The sequence below is a fragment of the Wasmannia auropunctata genome, unplaced genomic scaffold (genome assembly GCF_000956235.1).
Source record: "Wasmannia auropunctata unplaced genomic scaffold, wasmannia.A_1.0 LD336053.1, whole genome shotgun sequence".
Taxonomy (NCBI): domain Eukaryota; kingdom Metazoa; phylum Arthropoda; class Insecta; order Hymenoptera; family Formicidae; genus Wasmannia; species Wasmannia auropunctata.
Window position 1 is genome coordinate 3,757,689 of NW_012026837.1, and position 17,163 is coordinate 3,774,851.

At 38.4% G+C, this 17,163-nt stretch overlaps 3 protein-coding genes across 8 annotated transcripts; 1 reads left to right on the forward strand and 2 right to left on the reverse strand.

Annotated features, from left to right (window-relative positions):
* Nucleotides 1-200: 200 nt before the first annotated feature.
* Nucleotides 201-9,379, forward strand: LOC105451128 (G-protein coupled receptor moody). Of its 5 annotated transcripts, none has more exons than XM_011691395.1 (10): nt 201-955; nt 4,903-5,081; nt 5,234-5,453; nt 5,937-6,077; nt 6,312-6,482; nt 6,623-6,750; nt 7,069-7,222; nt 7,311-7,510; nt 7,911-8,111; nt 8,885-9,379. In XM_011691395.1, the coding sequence occupies exons 3-10, from the start codon at nt 5,326-5,328 to the stop codon at nt 8,974-8,976; spliced, it is 1,215 nt and encodes a 404-aa protein (XP_011689697.1). In that variant the 5' UTR covers nt 201-955; nt 4,903-5,081; nt 5,234-5,325; the 3' UTR covers nt 8,977-9,379. The 5 variants fall into 5 exon arrangements, 4 of the variants coding, with proteins under 4 accessions (XP_011689697.1, XP_011689696.1, XP_011689695.1 ...); XM_011691394.1 differs by having other exon boundaries at nt 5,301-5,453; XR_974553.1 differs by lacking the exon at nt 4,903-5,081 and having other exon boundaries at nt 5,301-5,453; nt 7,911-8,446; nt 8,885-8,968.
* Nucleotides 9,366-12,465, reverse strand: LOC105451127 (phosphotriesterase-related protein). The gene is made up of 7 exons (XM_011691392.1): nt 12,174-12,465; nt 11,664-11,823; nt 11,289-11,479; nt 10,963-11,121; nt 10,606-10,770; nt 10,284-10,504; nt 9,366-10,170 (listed from the first exon to the last, which is right to left on the reverse strand). The coding sequence occupies exons 1-7, from the start codon at nt 12,205-12,207 to the stop codon at nt 10,036-10,038; spliced, it is 1,065 nt and encodes a 354-aa protein (XP_011689694.1). The 5' UTR covers nt 12,208-12,465; the 3' UTR covers nt 9,366-10,035.
* A 613-nt stretch (nt 12,466-13,078) lies between these two features.
* Nucleotides 13,079-16,130, reverse strand: LOC105451129 (ras-related protein Rab-38-like). 2 transcript variants are annotated; one of them, XM_011691397.1, is made up of 6 exons: nt 15,857-16,130; nt 15,480-15,512; nt 15,078-15,174; nt 14,845-14,901; nt 14,333-14,574; nt 13,079-13,520 (listed from the first exon to the last, which is right to left on the reverse strand). In XM_011691397.1, exons 1-6 carry the CDS (start codon nt 15,984-15,986, stop codon nt 13,393-13,395), a joined length of 687 nt encoding a protein of 228 aa, XP_011689699.1. In that variant the 5' UTR covers nt 15,987-16,130; the 3' UTR covers nt 13,079-13,392. The 2 variants fall into 2 exon arrangements, with proteins under 2 accessions (XP_011689699.1, XP_011689700.1); XM_011691398.1 differs by having other exon boundaries at nt 14,329-14,574.
* Between the last annotated feature and the right edge of the window lie 1,033 nt (nt 16,131-17,163).

A 17,163-nucleotide genomic window follows, 5' to 3' on the forward strand; every position in this document is an offset into this window, starting at 1 on the left:
CCCCCCCCCCTTCCCGCCCGCCCGGGTCCTGGGTGCAGATGTGCGCCCTCGCCTCGCACACACCGCGCTTGTATGTATGTTCGTCATCGAGCCCACACCGAGCCGCTCCCCCGCTTCTCTACCAACATCTTTTCTTCCTCCTCCTGCGGTCGCCCTACTCGCGGCGGGGCCCGTATCTAGCGTGTGTGTACAATCTGACGGAATGTTGGGTAAGCAGCAGTCCATTCACGGTGACGCTGACGCGTACACGGTGCCCGTGTCGACACCGGTGATTCGCGCGCCGGTGGTCCCCGAATCCGTGGCCCGGTAGAGTCGGTCGCGCGCAATCGAATCTTCGCGCAAATTCGCCGCGATCGTGGTCCCGGATTGCAACGAGCGAAAATCGGAGGAAGAAGCATTCTAATTGCAAGACGATTTAATAAAATAAAAGTTGAAATAATGAAATAAGTGCATTTCTGCGAACGGGATCAGCTTTCATTCAAAGAAAAGAAACGTCAAGTGGACTCTGATGAAGATCGACTGAAAATTTAACGAAATGAAGTTCTCGCGAGAAAATTAATTTTTTTTTTTAAGAAAACTAGGTAATTAAAACGAGGAAGGAAAGATTGTTTGATGACGGATTGACGAGTTGATATTAAATCAAATTTGTGCTAGTCAGCTATCAAAGAAGACCGCAAGACTCCACTCGCGAGCTTATAATAAGTGAACGACCGGGAGGAAAATTGTACCATTTCTTGTGAACTTTATTTAAATGATTCGAAATCTGACATATCGTGAAGTGACTTTATCGTCTCTCGTCAAGACACAGGCGAGAACGCACTGAAGAGGAAGGCTATTGTTAAATCGAAAACACCTGAGATCCTTCAGTTAACAGAAGTCAGCAGATTTCCCTCTTCGATTACGTGTTTCGTCGACAGGCTTATGGCTGGTCTGAGATAAGAGCATCTAGCGAGCGGTAAGTGATGAACCGTTTTCTAATTTATCTCCCTCTATTATCTTTTATAGCGATTCATTGTATTTGTATTTAATCAATGATTAAATAACATCACGCTTCACGTGAACGTAACCGATTTCCGTGATTAGAATTACAATCATCTCGACCTAAAAGTAGACGAAATGAGAAAGATAATTTCTTGTATACTTAATTGATTCTTTAAAAAAATATCATTTCGCTTGATCGTAATCGCAGTTTTCATTCGCGCGCGAGTCCTCCCGGATCTCAAGGGCGGCGCTGGTCTGCGATCTTGAGGGACCAATGCCGAGAACCGGGCAAAAAAGCGTGCAGCGAGTTACCCGATGGTCCCGAGGGGCAATTTAGAAACGTGACGTGGAGAGAATTATGACGCATGGTGTAGCATTCAATTAGCTGGGTCGTACCGAAAGTTAATGCGAAAGTGGATCCTCAAACACCTAAATAATGACTATACGAATACTTATTGGACACAATTATTCGAATCCCGCAGTTGACTAATTAATATTTCATATGAAATATTATAGATTAAAAAAAAATCTTACTCTCTCTACAAATCATTATTTGCTTTGCCTGCACATTTGCGGAGTGTATAAAATAATACATCTCATGTATTCTTTTTATTTTCTTAGTAAATTATAAATTTCCGTAAATATATTCGTGTAAAAGACAGCTACGAGGACATTACATTTTAGCTACATTACATTTTAAATGAGTCGGTGACGCGAGTATTTCAATGTCACCCGACGCGTAGCATATTTGGCGCTAAATACACAGTATGAATAGCGCAACACATGTTTCGTGTCCTACGTGCAGACATTTGACATCCACGCCACGTGGTGTCCTCGTGGGCGGGATACGAGAGAGTTGTCGCGACTCGATCGCGACTTTCAACGATCTTACATGTACTTAATCCATGCGCATACAAGTCTTTTCAATCAACATTTGCACATTTATACGTCGAAATCTCGTTGTTAAAATTAACGCGAGAAATTTTTGCAAGCATACTTAATAAAAGGATCACATAATAATCTAGTTTCTCACTTATTCGCAGAGAGGTCGAAGCGTGATACTTAATTTTAATCCCGGCACTTTGTTGTCGATAGAACGATCAATCTTTTAATTTTAATAATAATTTCGTACAGGCGCGAAACTTATTCAATTAAACATTAACTCAATCCTTGGATGGATGAAGCTGTGAATAAGCGTTTCGAATTAAGCGACGGTGTATCGCGGCGTGTTATTCAACGCTAATTTACATCGGAGATGGTAAATCTCTCGCGGGTCTCGGGCCGAAATATTACACGAGGCGTTGATGTATAAGCCTTCGGATAAGCGCAAATCCGCGTGCAAGGTTTAAACGCGTCTTTGCGATCGGTGAGGTGCAGCGATACGCCGGCCGACGGGCACGGCGCGGCGCATCGACGACTCACGCCTCGACTCGGTCTAGGTACTTTCACCGTGACTCAACTTGACTCATTCATTGCCGTTCGCCGTATGATTAACGCGGAAATCATTCGGTGACGTCAATTCGTCGCCGACAACTTCCACGGGACGAAAATCAACATTCGCGATTTCGCGTCGCGTCTTCCTTCGTCGACGACGAATCGGATTAGCCTCGCTTATCGAACCGATATCAAAGTCAAATATACGTACACCCGTTTCGCAGTCAAATACCTGCCACCCGATTAGATCCAAACTAACTTCAAGACGATTACTGCTCGATAAAATATAATTTTTTTGTAGCAATGATGAAAACAAATAATTTGTAGTGAAAAATCTTTAAATTTTAATAATTTCACTAATTCTATAATACAAAAAATTTATTGTCCCTACATACAGACTTTTCGTTCGCGTTATTTAAACGTGACACGATAGCGATAACTGTTGAACTTGATATAAACGCGAACGTCAAACTTAAAAATTAATTTCTTTTATATTTAGTTTCTCTTATATAGATTTGATCGTTTTCTTTTGTCTCGTCAATCTTTTTGTATGACATTTGGTTCGGTTTCCCCGGAAGTCTCCTTCTGATAATAATTAATTTTTCACTGCAGTTATGATAATGTCTCAATGTTCAAATATCTAAATATCTCATCGAATATCTTGATATCTCATACGAAATGTGTAAAACGAGACGACGCAGACGCGACGCGTTAATGGGTTCCCATGTCTTCCATGGCTTTCATCGCCTTTTTTTTGTCGCGAGGGGACGTCTATAGTACCGGGTGTCCGTTAATTTCCTTTAATTAAGCTCAATCGGGGTTAATGCACCGCAGCTTGACCCCAGTTTACCAAATCCAACGCACCCTCCGCAACTATGTATTTGCACATAGATCATAATAGCTAATCGATAAACGGATCGTTCGCGGTTCTCCATCGCGGTTCCTGAAATTAAGAGTATACTTTTCGAATTTATAAAGGATTCCTCATAAATCTACTGAAAATATCTTGAAACAAAAGCATAACATATTTGTATTGTAACGGAATTATAATATCAAGGTTACGTAAAAAAATGAGATTATTATGTATGTAACTATTTTCATGTCTTTACATTTATAACATGAATCTTCAATCATTTAGATAGTAAGTTTTGAAGAAATATAATGAGCCGTAATAATATAATATCAGCACTTAGGAATAATTGTTTCGAATTGATACGTGCCTATTGCGAGTTTGTAATATCGAGTATCGTTACGCATGTTTCAATAACACAAGTGACTCATGTACCGGTGACCCGCAGTCATTAGTAAACTCAGTTACTTAGCGTGGCTGCAATCGAGCGGTCGGAGACAGAATAAGAAAGACAAATCGCATGACTTATAGATTCTTAAGTGTACGCTACGTGAATTCGAATGCCTGAGAGATGACGCGAAACATTTCGACACAGACCTATAGCTGGCATCACATTCAAACAGGAAACTGTTTTTTCCTTAATTAGTATTCGTTCATAATTAAAAGTATTTAACGGACTTTCTCCGAACGATCATTAACGATCGTAATTATCGAAAGATAATCAACGTGCGAGGCAACTGTAAATCGCAGCAAAATATAGGCTAATGGGATTTTAATTATATCTGCAGGATTGTTTGTGCGGAATTAACTTCGATAATTTGGTTTTCTTAATTAATGAAACGTTTATTAAATGCGAAACGTTCTCGACCGGATCGGAGTTACTGATAGCCAAGCGCGTTGAAAAAAAACACAGAGAATAAGCGTGGTGCTAATTCTCGCGTTCGTCGTGAGAGAGTCTCGCATTGTCCTCTGTAAATTCTCCGGACGATCCACTTCCGTCGGTGGCGCCCTTCGTCACGAGAGCCCATAAATAACAATAAATTCTTACGATCTGTCTTTCCAAACGTATAAGATCGTCCCTCGAGTCATTGTCTATGTCGGAGAATTATTTTAATGCGTAGAATCGCACGCGCGCGGAATTTGCATTACGCAAATGTCAGACGTCCCACGCGCCTTCGGACAATCGCGGATCCTTCTCAAAGTCTTCAGTAGGAGTTAGAGTCAGAGCCTTCGGTAACTCTAGGGATATGATATATTTGTTTGTGTAATAGGAAAATACATTGAAACAGAGCAAAGAATACAGCAATTCACCTACATATTAAAAAATAAATAAATAACGTATCATAATGTTATTAAGTTTTTTTTAATTGTTAGTAGTGATTATATTTTTAATGATAGGCTCAATATATTTTTTATTTGGAGAATTATTACGGAAATAAGGTTTACGTTTTTAACTGATCTTACAAGAATATACGTTTTAATTTGATACATGCAGATAATAAATTTTCGACAATATTAATTTTTTAAAGAATTAAGTCAAAGATTCTAAAGAATTTTAATGAATCGTATATTGAAACAAATGTGAAATGATTAATCCGCTGCCATGCGAGCGTTTAATTCTTTCTGGTGCACTTCAGGAAATGGTTTTGAAACAGCAGACGCGTCGTCGCATCCGCTTTACGTCAGATCGCTTCGAGCAAGTGCGTCGTGCCGGAATTTTAGATCGCGGTTTCCTCCTCGTGGGAATGTCCCATGCCGTCTCTTTCGTACCGCGCTATAATCAGCTATAATGTAGTCTCAACCATGTCCGCACGAGGTTAGCAATAGTAATATATTAATATTCGTCAGGCAACGGTAGAATGAGACATCGATCTAATCAGAATATTGCGGTCTTGTTATTTTCGTCAAAGTGTCCGCGAAAGTGTTTTTGCTACGAGACTCACAATACAATTAGTCATCCCGTTTTAGTTTATATCCGCTAAGGGGAACGCAAGTCGAATATTTAATCCCGTTCTTCCGCCCGTGAATGTCGCAGGCCTTCGGGGCCGGATCAAGGGCGAATGGAATCGCTGGACCAGAGCTTTGACACCTTCGGCACGGCCGGCATAATGGACGGCACGAACACGTGGTTGTCACGCATCATGGACAACGTCACGCATAGCACCATCGTCGACGCGGAACTGTCGAGGTACGATCGCGTTTCTTTTTGGAGCGGTATCCAGAATCGCCGATATCGTGTAATTAAATCACGCCAGTTAATTGCGTGGATTAAATTTGAAATTAACGATACGCTTGAGTGTTACTTGCGGAATTTACGCATGACTTGTATGTTATTTTAAACCTGTGAATTTAATTTCTCAAATGAATAAAATTGGTTTTATAATATTTTTAAATTTATTATACTATAAATTTATTATACTTCTATTATTGATTAAATAAACTTATTTAATTGTATTAATTTTTAATTTAACTTTTAAATTATTAGTAATTTTTAACTTCAATTATATTATTTATTAATGATTTATTAAGTAAATCTGTTTAATTATATTAATTGTTAATTAATATAGTTAATTAATATTAATTGTTAATTAATGTAGTTGTTAATTAATATAGTTAATATAATTATGATAATGACAAATGGCTGTTTTTATGGTTGCTTTACCCGCTTCAGATTTCCGAAGCCTTTAAGGACCTTCGCGGCGGTAATGGCGATCATCATCATGATTATTGGTCTGGCCGGTAATCTACTGACAATCGTTGCTTTATGTAAATATCCCAAAGTTCGCAACGTTGCGGCGGCCTTTATTATAAGGTAAACAAGTTTATTTACATAATTTTACCGTTTAATTCTTTATTTGATTTTCTAAATAATTTGTTCGCATATATATTGAAGAAGCTTGTACATTCATTCCGTTTGTGTGTCATCTCGCACGAATGGCATTATTTTAAATGTAAAAAAAATTGATTTTTAAATTCTAGCATTTTTTAATACGCAACTTTCTCTAACGTGCACGCACTGATTAAAATTACATTGCCATTGGAACAGCTTATGCATCGCGGACTTCGTGTTCTGTCTGCTGGTGCTGCCGTTCGACTCCATCAGATTCATCAACGCCAGCTGGACGGACATACGATTCTTTTGCGTTTTCGTGCCCTTTTTACGGTACGGTAACGTCGGCGTCAGCCTCCTATCCGTCGCAGCGATCACTATCAATAGGTGGGTGTTTTTGTTTCGTCTTTTAACTCTTTAAAGTCAAAGTGCTTGAGATAAGAGATTTTTCTACGATTTGAAGAAGGGAATATACGACGAGATCAAAATGCAATATGAAGTTATAATTCAAACTTTTGCTTTTGTAGATATATTATGATAGCGCATCACGCTATTTATAGTAAAGTTTACAAAAAGTTCTGGATAGCCGCGATGATAATCTTCTGCTGGGTATTCTCTTACGGAATGCAGATACCTACGCTATTGGGAATATGGGGTAAGTCGCTATTTTAATTATTTAATTATTTATTGGAGAAAGAAACTTTAATGGTAGAATATCTTGCTAAAAGCGATAAAGTTGCAAATTTTCCAAGAATAAAAAATTAATTATTTGATTGAATAATCAACATAAATATATAAGAATGTTACAAGTTCCTAATGTCGACGTAATAATGATTTTATAATTAAATAAAAAATTAAAAAATATCGTATTTATATGCTTTACATGTAAATATTTGTTATATTTTCTATACCTTTAAAATATATGTTATCACATACTTTGATTTTTATTTATCATTTGTTTGCATTCTATCAGGTAAATTCGACTACGATCCAAATCTGGAGACCTGCTCCATCATCAAGGACCGTCACGGTCGCACTCCCAAGACATTCCTCTTCGTCATGGGATTCCTGATACCCTGTGTAGTGATCGTCGGCTGTTACGCCAAGATATTTTGGGTGGTGCACAAGTAATTGTCGCCGATTATCACGTTTATAAATAATCCTTTTACTGTGACCTCGATTAGTATATTAATTAAAATTTAATCAACATTGCAGGTCGGAATCGCGAATGCGAAAGCACGCTGGACCGACGATAAAATCGCCTCATACGCCCGGAAGGGACATCAGGGAGCTCAAACAGAAGCGCAGCGAATGGAGGATCACGAAGATGGTACTGGCCATCTTCCTCAGCTTCCTCGCGTGCTATTTACCGATTACCATTGTCAAGGTGGCCGACGCGGAAGTCAAATGTCCCGGTAAGTAATATAGGTATTATAGTTATGGCGCACTTGACTTTCGAAACCGCATTTTATATTCTAATCATTTTCATCGGTATCATTCCTCGTCTCATATATATCAACCATTCTTTCTCTCTTGATCATCTCGAGAATTACGATTTGCGTAATTATTATCATGTACATTTTGAATTTTGTCAGAAAGAAATTTGTAAAAAAAATTTATTTTTCCTCCTGACACATGAATATAATATAAATAATATTGCGTAACATCTCTTGACCCACGCAAAGCCTAAAATATTTACGGAAAAAGCTTTTGCCGATCTCTATATAGTAGGTAATTACTATAGAGATCTTGTAAGTTCCACCGCCTGATTTAATCGCCGTTAACACGCCGAATTGTCATGTCAAATTATTTCAGAGTGTCACATTCTGGGATACCTGCTACTGTACTTCGCGTCGTGCGTGAATCCGATTATCTACGTGATCATGAACAAGCAGTACCGACAGGCGTACGCCGGCGTGATCGGTTGCTCGTGGATAAGGGCGGGCTTAACGCCGTACGGCAGCAGTGCGCCGGGTGCCGGCGGTCTTCAGGCCCATCAGCATGACTACGCCCAAGGTAACTTCGAGCAACGACACGCGGTAACGCTCACCAAGCTCTGACCGAGCGCGCGAGCTAAGCGACAACACTCGCCTCACTTTGTAAGTCAAGGGCACCACACAAGTTCGCTGCTTTCGATCGTCACTTTTTGGTATCGCTTGGAGTGGCTCGCAGTCCTGCGAGTATGTGTGCAGCTAATGTCGATTAATCGCAACCCCTAATCACTGATTCTTTTTCTTCTACGCTCGGCATGTTCTTAATTTCATTCTTCCACGACGAACAAACGACCTCAAATTGTCGCGCTCGTCGCCGGACGCTTTCGCACCTTCGATCATCGTTATAATTAATAATAGGTATGCTAACCAAAGTTTCTCTCTGACCGTAATTCGCTAAATTTAATATTGATTGATTTTGCTCAAATGCAGTTCTAATCTTCATCATTAATTTTTAACGATTAACTTTTAATGATTATGAAATTAAATTATATTAACACTTAGAATAAAATTACGGGACTTTGAAATGTAGAAGAAAGAGTATTTTTTCCATTTCTGATTTTTACAAGTTACAAACTATTACATAAAATAGCTTTGTCCGCTCAATTTCATTGTTCTTTAAATATATATCTTTTTTTCAAAACCATATATTATTTTATTACAAAACTAAAGTTTGTAATTATGCTTATCTTAAAAATAACGTACTTTGCTATCGTCTTTCTGGAAATTGTCTGTTTGTGCATTTTATGCAAAACTGTGAGTATTTTCGAAATGCAATCGTATCTTATTCCTGTGTAGATTACTCGAAGGACTTCAGCAAAACGATGGTATCGACGGTTTCTATCGCTATGAATCCTGTGAGAGGTTCGCAAATCCAGGACGAGCTCTGAGAGCCGACGTCGAGAAAAAATCGAAAAGGGAAGAGACGTTTTTCGTCTTACGAAAAGAAGAGAAAATGGAAGAAGAAGAAAGAAGTTGTTACTGATAATATTTGTAATAGTTATCGAGCCAGTTTGCATAATTTTTTTACCTTTTTTAATACAATAAGAAGATAAAACACTAATTATTTTGTCGTTAAAGAGCGAAGCAATAGAAGATAGAATACTTTATAAATTATTTATTCGTTAAAGAGCGAAATAATAGAAATGTCGAATATGTACCGTTAATTAAGTTTATTAATTTCGAAGTATTCGTGGAACAGACAAAAAGTTATTCTTTCTGCCGAATAATAACTTTACCAAAGAATGTCAAGTGTCATTGTATTTTATAATAAAGTACAAACTTTTTATCGTCTTTTATTTACATGATTAGTATAATTCGAAATTTCCGACAATTCTTAAACGAGAATTATAGGAAAAAGATAGACTGTTGAAGTAATGTATACATTAGACTGTTGTAGAGTAATTTACATTAGATTAAAAATGATATTCATAAAAATTCATTGCGTTGTTTCATTCTTTGCGAAAGAAAATATAATTAGAGAGATTATAAATCTGTTTGCAATTAACATTGATGAGCCCTGTGTGTACTACAATATTCAATTTTTAACAAATATATTTTTTTATAAAAGTATAACATGGTCAGCACGATGTTTTGTCGATATAACTATTAATCCCTCACATAACAGTTCAAAAATTGATTTCTTATCTGAAAACATACTTCAAATATCGTTAAAAGAAGCAGAATCTCGAGAATCTTTACATCTTTATTTAAATCGGTATAGAGAGATTCCTGTTCTCATTAAACCAAATTATAGAATAACGTTTTAGCAATGATTATTTAATACGAAAAAATAATTATAAAATAATTAATGTTTTATCAATCTACAATAGATGGAAGCGTTATTCGTAAAAATATCAATTTTTAAGACAGAGCAGTCTCGCATAGATGGAAAAGCGTTATTCGTAAAAATATCAATTTTTAAGACAGAGCAGTCTGTGTCGCAAAATTTAATTTCGCGTAAACCATCTTTTCGGATTCTCAACCGTTATCAATTTGATCTCTTCCGTCGTGAAGTTCCTTTTTAACATAATTGGCACGATGTTGTTAGCGATATGAGAGTATCCGTGTCCGCCGAAGTGTATCTGAAAAGTCAAAATGCTTTCACAATGCTAGTCCAATCGCTAGGATCAGGAAAATATTAATTTATTGAAACTGCATGGAAAATGCAAAATATGAGAGAGAGAGAGAGACGTACTAGCCGATGCTTGGTGTGTATATCGTGACTCATGAGAACTCGATCCAGTTTTTTCTCTTCCTTGAGCAGCGCGATGCGTTTGATGCGCTTCGCATCTGACAGCCAGTCGATCAACGGATTTAGCTGATAGAAGGAGCATTCGGAACCGAACAGATCGAACTGGATGTAACATTTAGTAGCGTCAGCAAATTCCATGAGCTGCTCCTTTTTTATCAACGTACCTATAGCATATTATATTTAATTAATCACAGCGACACATTCGGGTATAGTTAAACATGAAAAATGGAACAAAAATAAATAAATAAAAATTCGTGGCTCTTACGATCGACGTGAGACATAATGGCCCTGCTCGCATCTCCGCCAGCTTCTTGATAGATCCTCATGATTTCCATGGGCGCGGATGCGTTCCTTCCGGGATGAAAGCTCACGGAGCAACGTAACTGAGCTTGGACCTCGGCAGTCGCGCAAATTGCACGTTTTTCAAAATCTAATGCAAATATTTTACAATATTTAATATAATTTACGTGTATATAAAATTTTAATATAATATTAAATGTATCTTAGTTACAAGTATAGCTGATGAACATAATGAATAGAATATGATCGCGAATAATCGACAGTATAATAATGATAAAAAATTATAATATCTGGCGGCTTGTTCAAGTGATTACGTGCATACCTTCGATCGGCCAAGTGCTGCCGACTTCACCGATAAATCCTGCCTTTACATCGGGACACTCCACGCAACCCTCTTCCAACTCTTTGCACATCAGATTGTACATTTCTTCCTTGGTTGTATTGAGAGTCGATGCGTCTTGCGTACTGGCGACGTAATAGCCTGTTAAGTTACGAAAATGTATATAACAAATAATAATAATAATGTATTACAATAATGTATTATAATGATAGTATAATAATAATGTATTATTATTCTAAATTATACATCATTGTAATAATATATTATAATATGCAGTATTATTATATATTTTATTATATGTAGAATACCAGTTCCCGCGATCACGTTGACTTCCATGGACCGACTGACGTTCTTCATCAGAGAAATATCGCGTTTCAAACCGTGGCTACTGTTCTCCACGATGGTTCCGCCACCGGCCTCTTTGAACAATTCCACATCTTTATAGACTGCTTTCGCCGCGTCGCCATCGTAAAATTCCAAATTATATAAGCTGCTGTATCTAATGTGTGAAACAGTTAAACCATATCTATAATCATCTTTAACTTAATTTTTATTAATTTATTCATTTCTTTATTAATGTGTAGTTACGACGATGATAAAAAAACAACGATTGTACAAAAATTTTTATTTTATACGCGAAGCGGACTGTAAGAGACGTGAAAAACATTCCCAATTTCACTTACGGATACTGCCAAACGTATCCGACATCCTGAAGAGACAGGCTGCTTTCAGGAAAATGTTTAAGATGCTTCGGCGGAGGTATGTAAAACTTGCGAAAATCGAGAGCCAGATGCTCGTGCGTTAGCGTTTTCCCGAGCTCGGACAATCGTTTACTTCCTAACACTGCAGCATCGCAAAATGTTACATTAATCTTAAACTTTTCGTATATTGAAATCTGTGTGTGTATGTGTGTGTAATATATATGCATATCTAGTACATATATATATATATATATATATATATATGTATATAGATTATGTATGTTATATTATATACAAAATAATTTGTTCTCTTCTGGATTAAATTGTTTATATGTATATATATAGTTTAAAAAAACCATTTAATTTAATCCAGAAAAGAACAAATAATTTTTTTCACGTCGTTTAACTTTATTATTTCGCTTCTTATAATATTTTTAATTTATTTACTTGCTTACCTTAATTTACGTATTTTCTTACTTAATTCACGCTTACCAGTATTCACGTTATCCAGAAAGCTGTCAGTCATTGTTATTCTTTATTTCCGTTATAAATATAAAAAAATTCAGTAGTAATTAATATCTATATGCTGCACTTCACGAATTGAAAGAATGTAGTTCAACGCACATTCTGGGCTTAGCCTAGTGGTACAGAAATGCAAGCAACATCTGCTCTCTACAAGTTATGTATGTACAATAATTCTGTGTTAACTCGTAACTGCTGTGACGCGTTATACATTCCTCCCAATCGACCTAACTTCAACTGGTTTATTATCTGTCTGTGTTCGGCGCTATATTTTAAAACGCTTAAATGCCACTTAAATGTCTGATAAAATATTATCAGCGTTACGGCGGGTAGAACTTGCTTGTGTATACATAGACTTGCAATTTACAAAGATAACGTACCTGCGAGATGTCGCACCTTCACTGCGTTTGACATTTTGAAAAAACTAGAACATTATTTATTTGGACTGCTTTTAACAGAAATTGTCATTTCAGATTAATTTAATTGAAAAAGAAATTATAACATACATCCTCGTATTTTTATTATGCTCATAATTTATTAAAGCGATAACGTGTGAATTATAAAGCTAGAACATTATTATCAGCGCGGCCGAAAATAGCGCTTTCCATTTGTCGCGGTTACTCTTCTAACAAATATTAGTATTTCAGATTTGATTAAAGCGACAACTACGATAAGTCATCATGATTATTTTTTACGTATAATTTATTATACATGTAAATTTATAGATATAAAAGAAACATTACTATTGGATAACCGATAAATGATTACGGCTTATCTTTAATTTCTGTGGCATTTCGGAAAATTCGTGTTTTGTTGACTCTTCATAAAAATTATTACTGTAGATTTTTAAAGGGACAACCATAATAAGTCATAAGTTATTTTCTTGTGGGTAATTTATTATGTAAATTTACAAAGAGACCACTGCGACGCGCGGTCAATAAATGATAACGGCGACGGTTATCGCGTAAAACAAATGTGGTGCCACTAATGACAATTATAATGTATACGTGTAAATCTTTCAACGATATAAATTTTTTTCGTAGCTTTGTTTTACCGTCATACGGCCATCGTATCCGATCATCTCGCGATTATCTTGTTCGATGCGCGTTCCATTCACGTTGATCGACGTGTGCTCTCTATAATTTTCTATTTGTAAGACGATTGTTCTTCACAGGGTATGCATGTCGCTTTATTTGCAGCAGCTAGATAATTTCTCGCGGCTCGACGTGCTCTCGCGTCGTAATCGGATCGAGTCCCGTATACCGTTGTCGATTCTCGAGCTCAGCACCTTGTCCACCAAATAGCGTATTGCCGCATCTGCAAATTCAGCAATAGCGTGCAATCAGTTCTCGGCACACTCTGTTATCTGGCGTCGAGTGAGGGATAACAGTGGATTGAATATCGCCTCCGCGATCATGCAATTTCCGAAAGGAGCTAACGTGTAAAAAACGCGTTGTACACTGCACTTGTTTATCAGCAATGCAATGATCTCGATATTTACGTACACTGACGTATACGACGATATTACGTATACTGACGATATTACGTATACTGACTTTAAGAACTCATATCGCAACGGCGACGCAATGGAAAATAAATGCGCGACGACGCGCAATTGAGGGGTAACGTTTCTTCTACGGAAATTCCTTTCCTTCTCTCTCTTAAATCCATATCTCTTTTAATATCAATAACAATTAGAAGCAAGGGCGTCCGCAGGGACGGGGGATGGGAAGGGCAAAAAGGGTATTTGTACCCCTCTGGAATCAGACGAGTACAAAAAAATTTAGAATTTGCTCTCTTATTTTTACTTCTCATTTAAAAAAATAAATACGTTTGTTAAATGTGAAAGAGCTAAAGTACAACACAGGTACACAACGTTCGGACATTTATTTACTCCTCGTGGTAGTTCGTAAATTGAAAATTTGGATCATGCACCCCTCTAGAAAAATTCCTGCGGACACTCTTGATTAGAAGTATTAATACCGTATCTCCTTTAATATTTATAACAATTAGAAGTACTAATTATTACCTTCTAAATATTAATAAATATTTGTATACAGCAAGAGCTTTTGAGGGATATGAATTTACGGGTCAGATGATGGGGAGAGACAAGCTGATCGCCCACCTACCGACGTTGGTGTTGTTCTTCGCGGAAGTCGCGTACCAGGCGTGTATCTTGTTCTCCCTGCAGAACTTCGAGATCTGCTCGTCGGTCACGGCGACCGATATGTCGCACTTGTTCGCCAGGAGCACGACCGGAATGCCCGTGCCGTCCGGCAGCGTGACCTTCTCCCTGAGGTCGTTCAGCCACTTCTTCATCGACTGGAAGGTCGCCGCGCGTGAGATGTCGAACACGAGAGCCGCAGCCACCCTATACGTGCAGGTCAAACCGATGAACGCGAGGGATCGGTAAATTAAAAAAAGGAACAAAAAGTTATAATAAATTTAAAAAAAAACATCAATTAAGATTTTTCGATTGATCAGTCAAGGGATATGATCTATAAGCTTTATCTCTACGAGGCATACCATTATGTTGGAGCAAAATGTGTCTATTTATGATAATATTTATAGATGTATTCAATACAGGGGAAACAAAGTTCGATCGGGGATACAAGAGGTACACAATAAAGGTGATATTTACGCGTATTTATAGTAGACCCTCGTCATGTATCCGAATCTCTCGTGACCGGCGATGTCCCTGAAATACCCAGAATTAAACTGTCGTCACCGTCCCATAATTTATATACATATATATATCCTGCGATATATTAAGAATAATTCCGAGGGGCAGCGCAAAATGCATGCACGAGCTCCTCGGAGTGGACATACGAGATAGCAAGCAATAGAATTAATTATATGCGTCTAAACAAGTACCATAGCTGCAAGTTTATTTTAGTTTGCGGATCCCAATCGAGCGTTTTTATCGCAAAATCGGCGCCTATGGTAATCTTGTAATTCGAGGAGAACTTCCCTGGAAAAGACAGTTTCGAGAGTGTGCGGCCGGTGAGACGGTCACCGGATTAGCAGTAGCGTCATATCGCAGCTGCGGCGGTTTGACGTATATCATTAAGACGGATAAGCCGGCTCGCGCGCACATTTTCCTCTTTCCCTTTTCTCTTTTCTGTATGAAAGCAACGCTCCCGCAACGTATCCTCTCCGTCTATGATCACGACTAAACGCACGTGACGGTTTAAGGCTTTCGGGAATGCGGAACGATTCTGCGCGAGGCTCGTCAATTAACTCCGATAATCCGGGCGAGAGATTGCAACAAATTACCTTCCGTGTATCTTCTGACCAGCGCAGTTTTGCCTAGAATAAATAATTTCTCTGTAAAAATCTAAATAAAAATTGTAAATTTCATGACTTATTTCTTCCTGTATTCAAGATTTTATGTGTTAAATTCCACGAGAGAACTGTGCAAGAGGATAGACACCAGAAATTTCACAAAGGACTTGGTTTACAATTTGTTTTTACGCTCGGGCGTTATAATTCATTACGATATTAGCGTCTGAACGATTAATAAAACTCGAGAAGGAGATAAATATTATCGAGAATTCATCTATCTTATCGTAAGGAAAATTTATATATTTCTGCGCGATTTGAATGTAATATCGATCGGTTCATCGAATCGGAAATCTCGCCGCGAATCTCACCGACACCGTAATCGCCGATGACGAGGAACTTGAAGAGGTGTTCCTTGTGTCCGAAGTTGGACAGGACGACGTCCGAGTCCCTCCTGTACCCCCGCAGGGTCATGCTGGCCGCGCGGTCCGCACGCCTCATCGACTTCAACACTTCGGCGACAGCACTACGCGAACCACTGTCTCGGATTCTTCTTCGTCGAGAACAGGCAAGAACGATAAACAGAAGAGGACGAAAGAGACGGGACGACCCCGCGGGTCGAGACGTCCACCGTCTCCGCTCCCCTCTCGGTCAGCGCGCGTATCAGCAATCATTCTCTCGGTGTTATCTCACGTCGCCGCAAACACGTTGTCGTATTTTTTTTTCCTTACAATTTTTATAACAACGTTACAACCTTAACATGTTTACTTTTTTTTAATCCTTTCGTCGCACGCGAAAAATCGCCGCGGAGATCTTTAGGGTGGGAGTGACAGGTCGGGGGGTCAAGACAGCGGTTTTTTTCTCTTTTTTTTTTTTTCATAAAAAGTGCAGGCCTTTATTTTTGCGCATACACCTCTTTGTAACGAGCAACACGGCAGCGATTGTTGACTTTTCGATCGAACCTTCTCGGTTTCTGTATATCGCGGAGGCTGTGGGTAAAGGCGAGCCATCGGATCACATCACATTTAACATAATACGCGCTCGCGTATTCGATTTCCTAAATTCTTTGGAAGATTAGTTGCTATAGACTCTCATTTCCGCTCGGCAATTAAACGTATCGGGGATCAAACAATAAATTAATAATTAGGACGCCGTTAATAAATACAACGAGATTAGAGACGCTATATGCCGGATATACGCAAAGAGAGAGCTCCCCCCCGTCCACCCTCGTTTTCCATTCCCGTTCTCATTCCCCCCCCCCCGCCCCTCCCAAAGACGCGGGGATGAACGCGGAACGCGAGGAGAGAACACGAAAGAGAGATAAATAAAATAAATAAATCGAAAGGGAGATAAAGAGAGATATATATAAGGGAGCGGAAGAAACGCAAGAGGGATATACGCGTACCTGCGTGCACCACGCAGACGCATTATTTCTCTCAGTCGGCGATTTGTCTATAACTATCATTTTTTTTCCTTTTTTTTCCGTGTGTGACGTGTCCTTCGTTTAATTACGTGTACAATATAAAATGTTACAGTCACGCGCGACGGCGACAGCGCGCTAGGATCGCAACTCAATTCGTTCGAGATTAGAGAGAGATAAATTTATATTTATATTATTATATATATATATGTCGTTCCCCTGCGCGATACGTTGACGAGTTCTCCGTTTCCAGGGGGG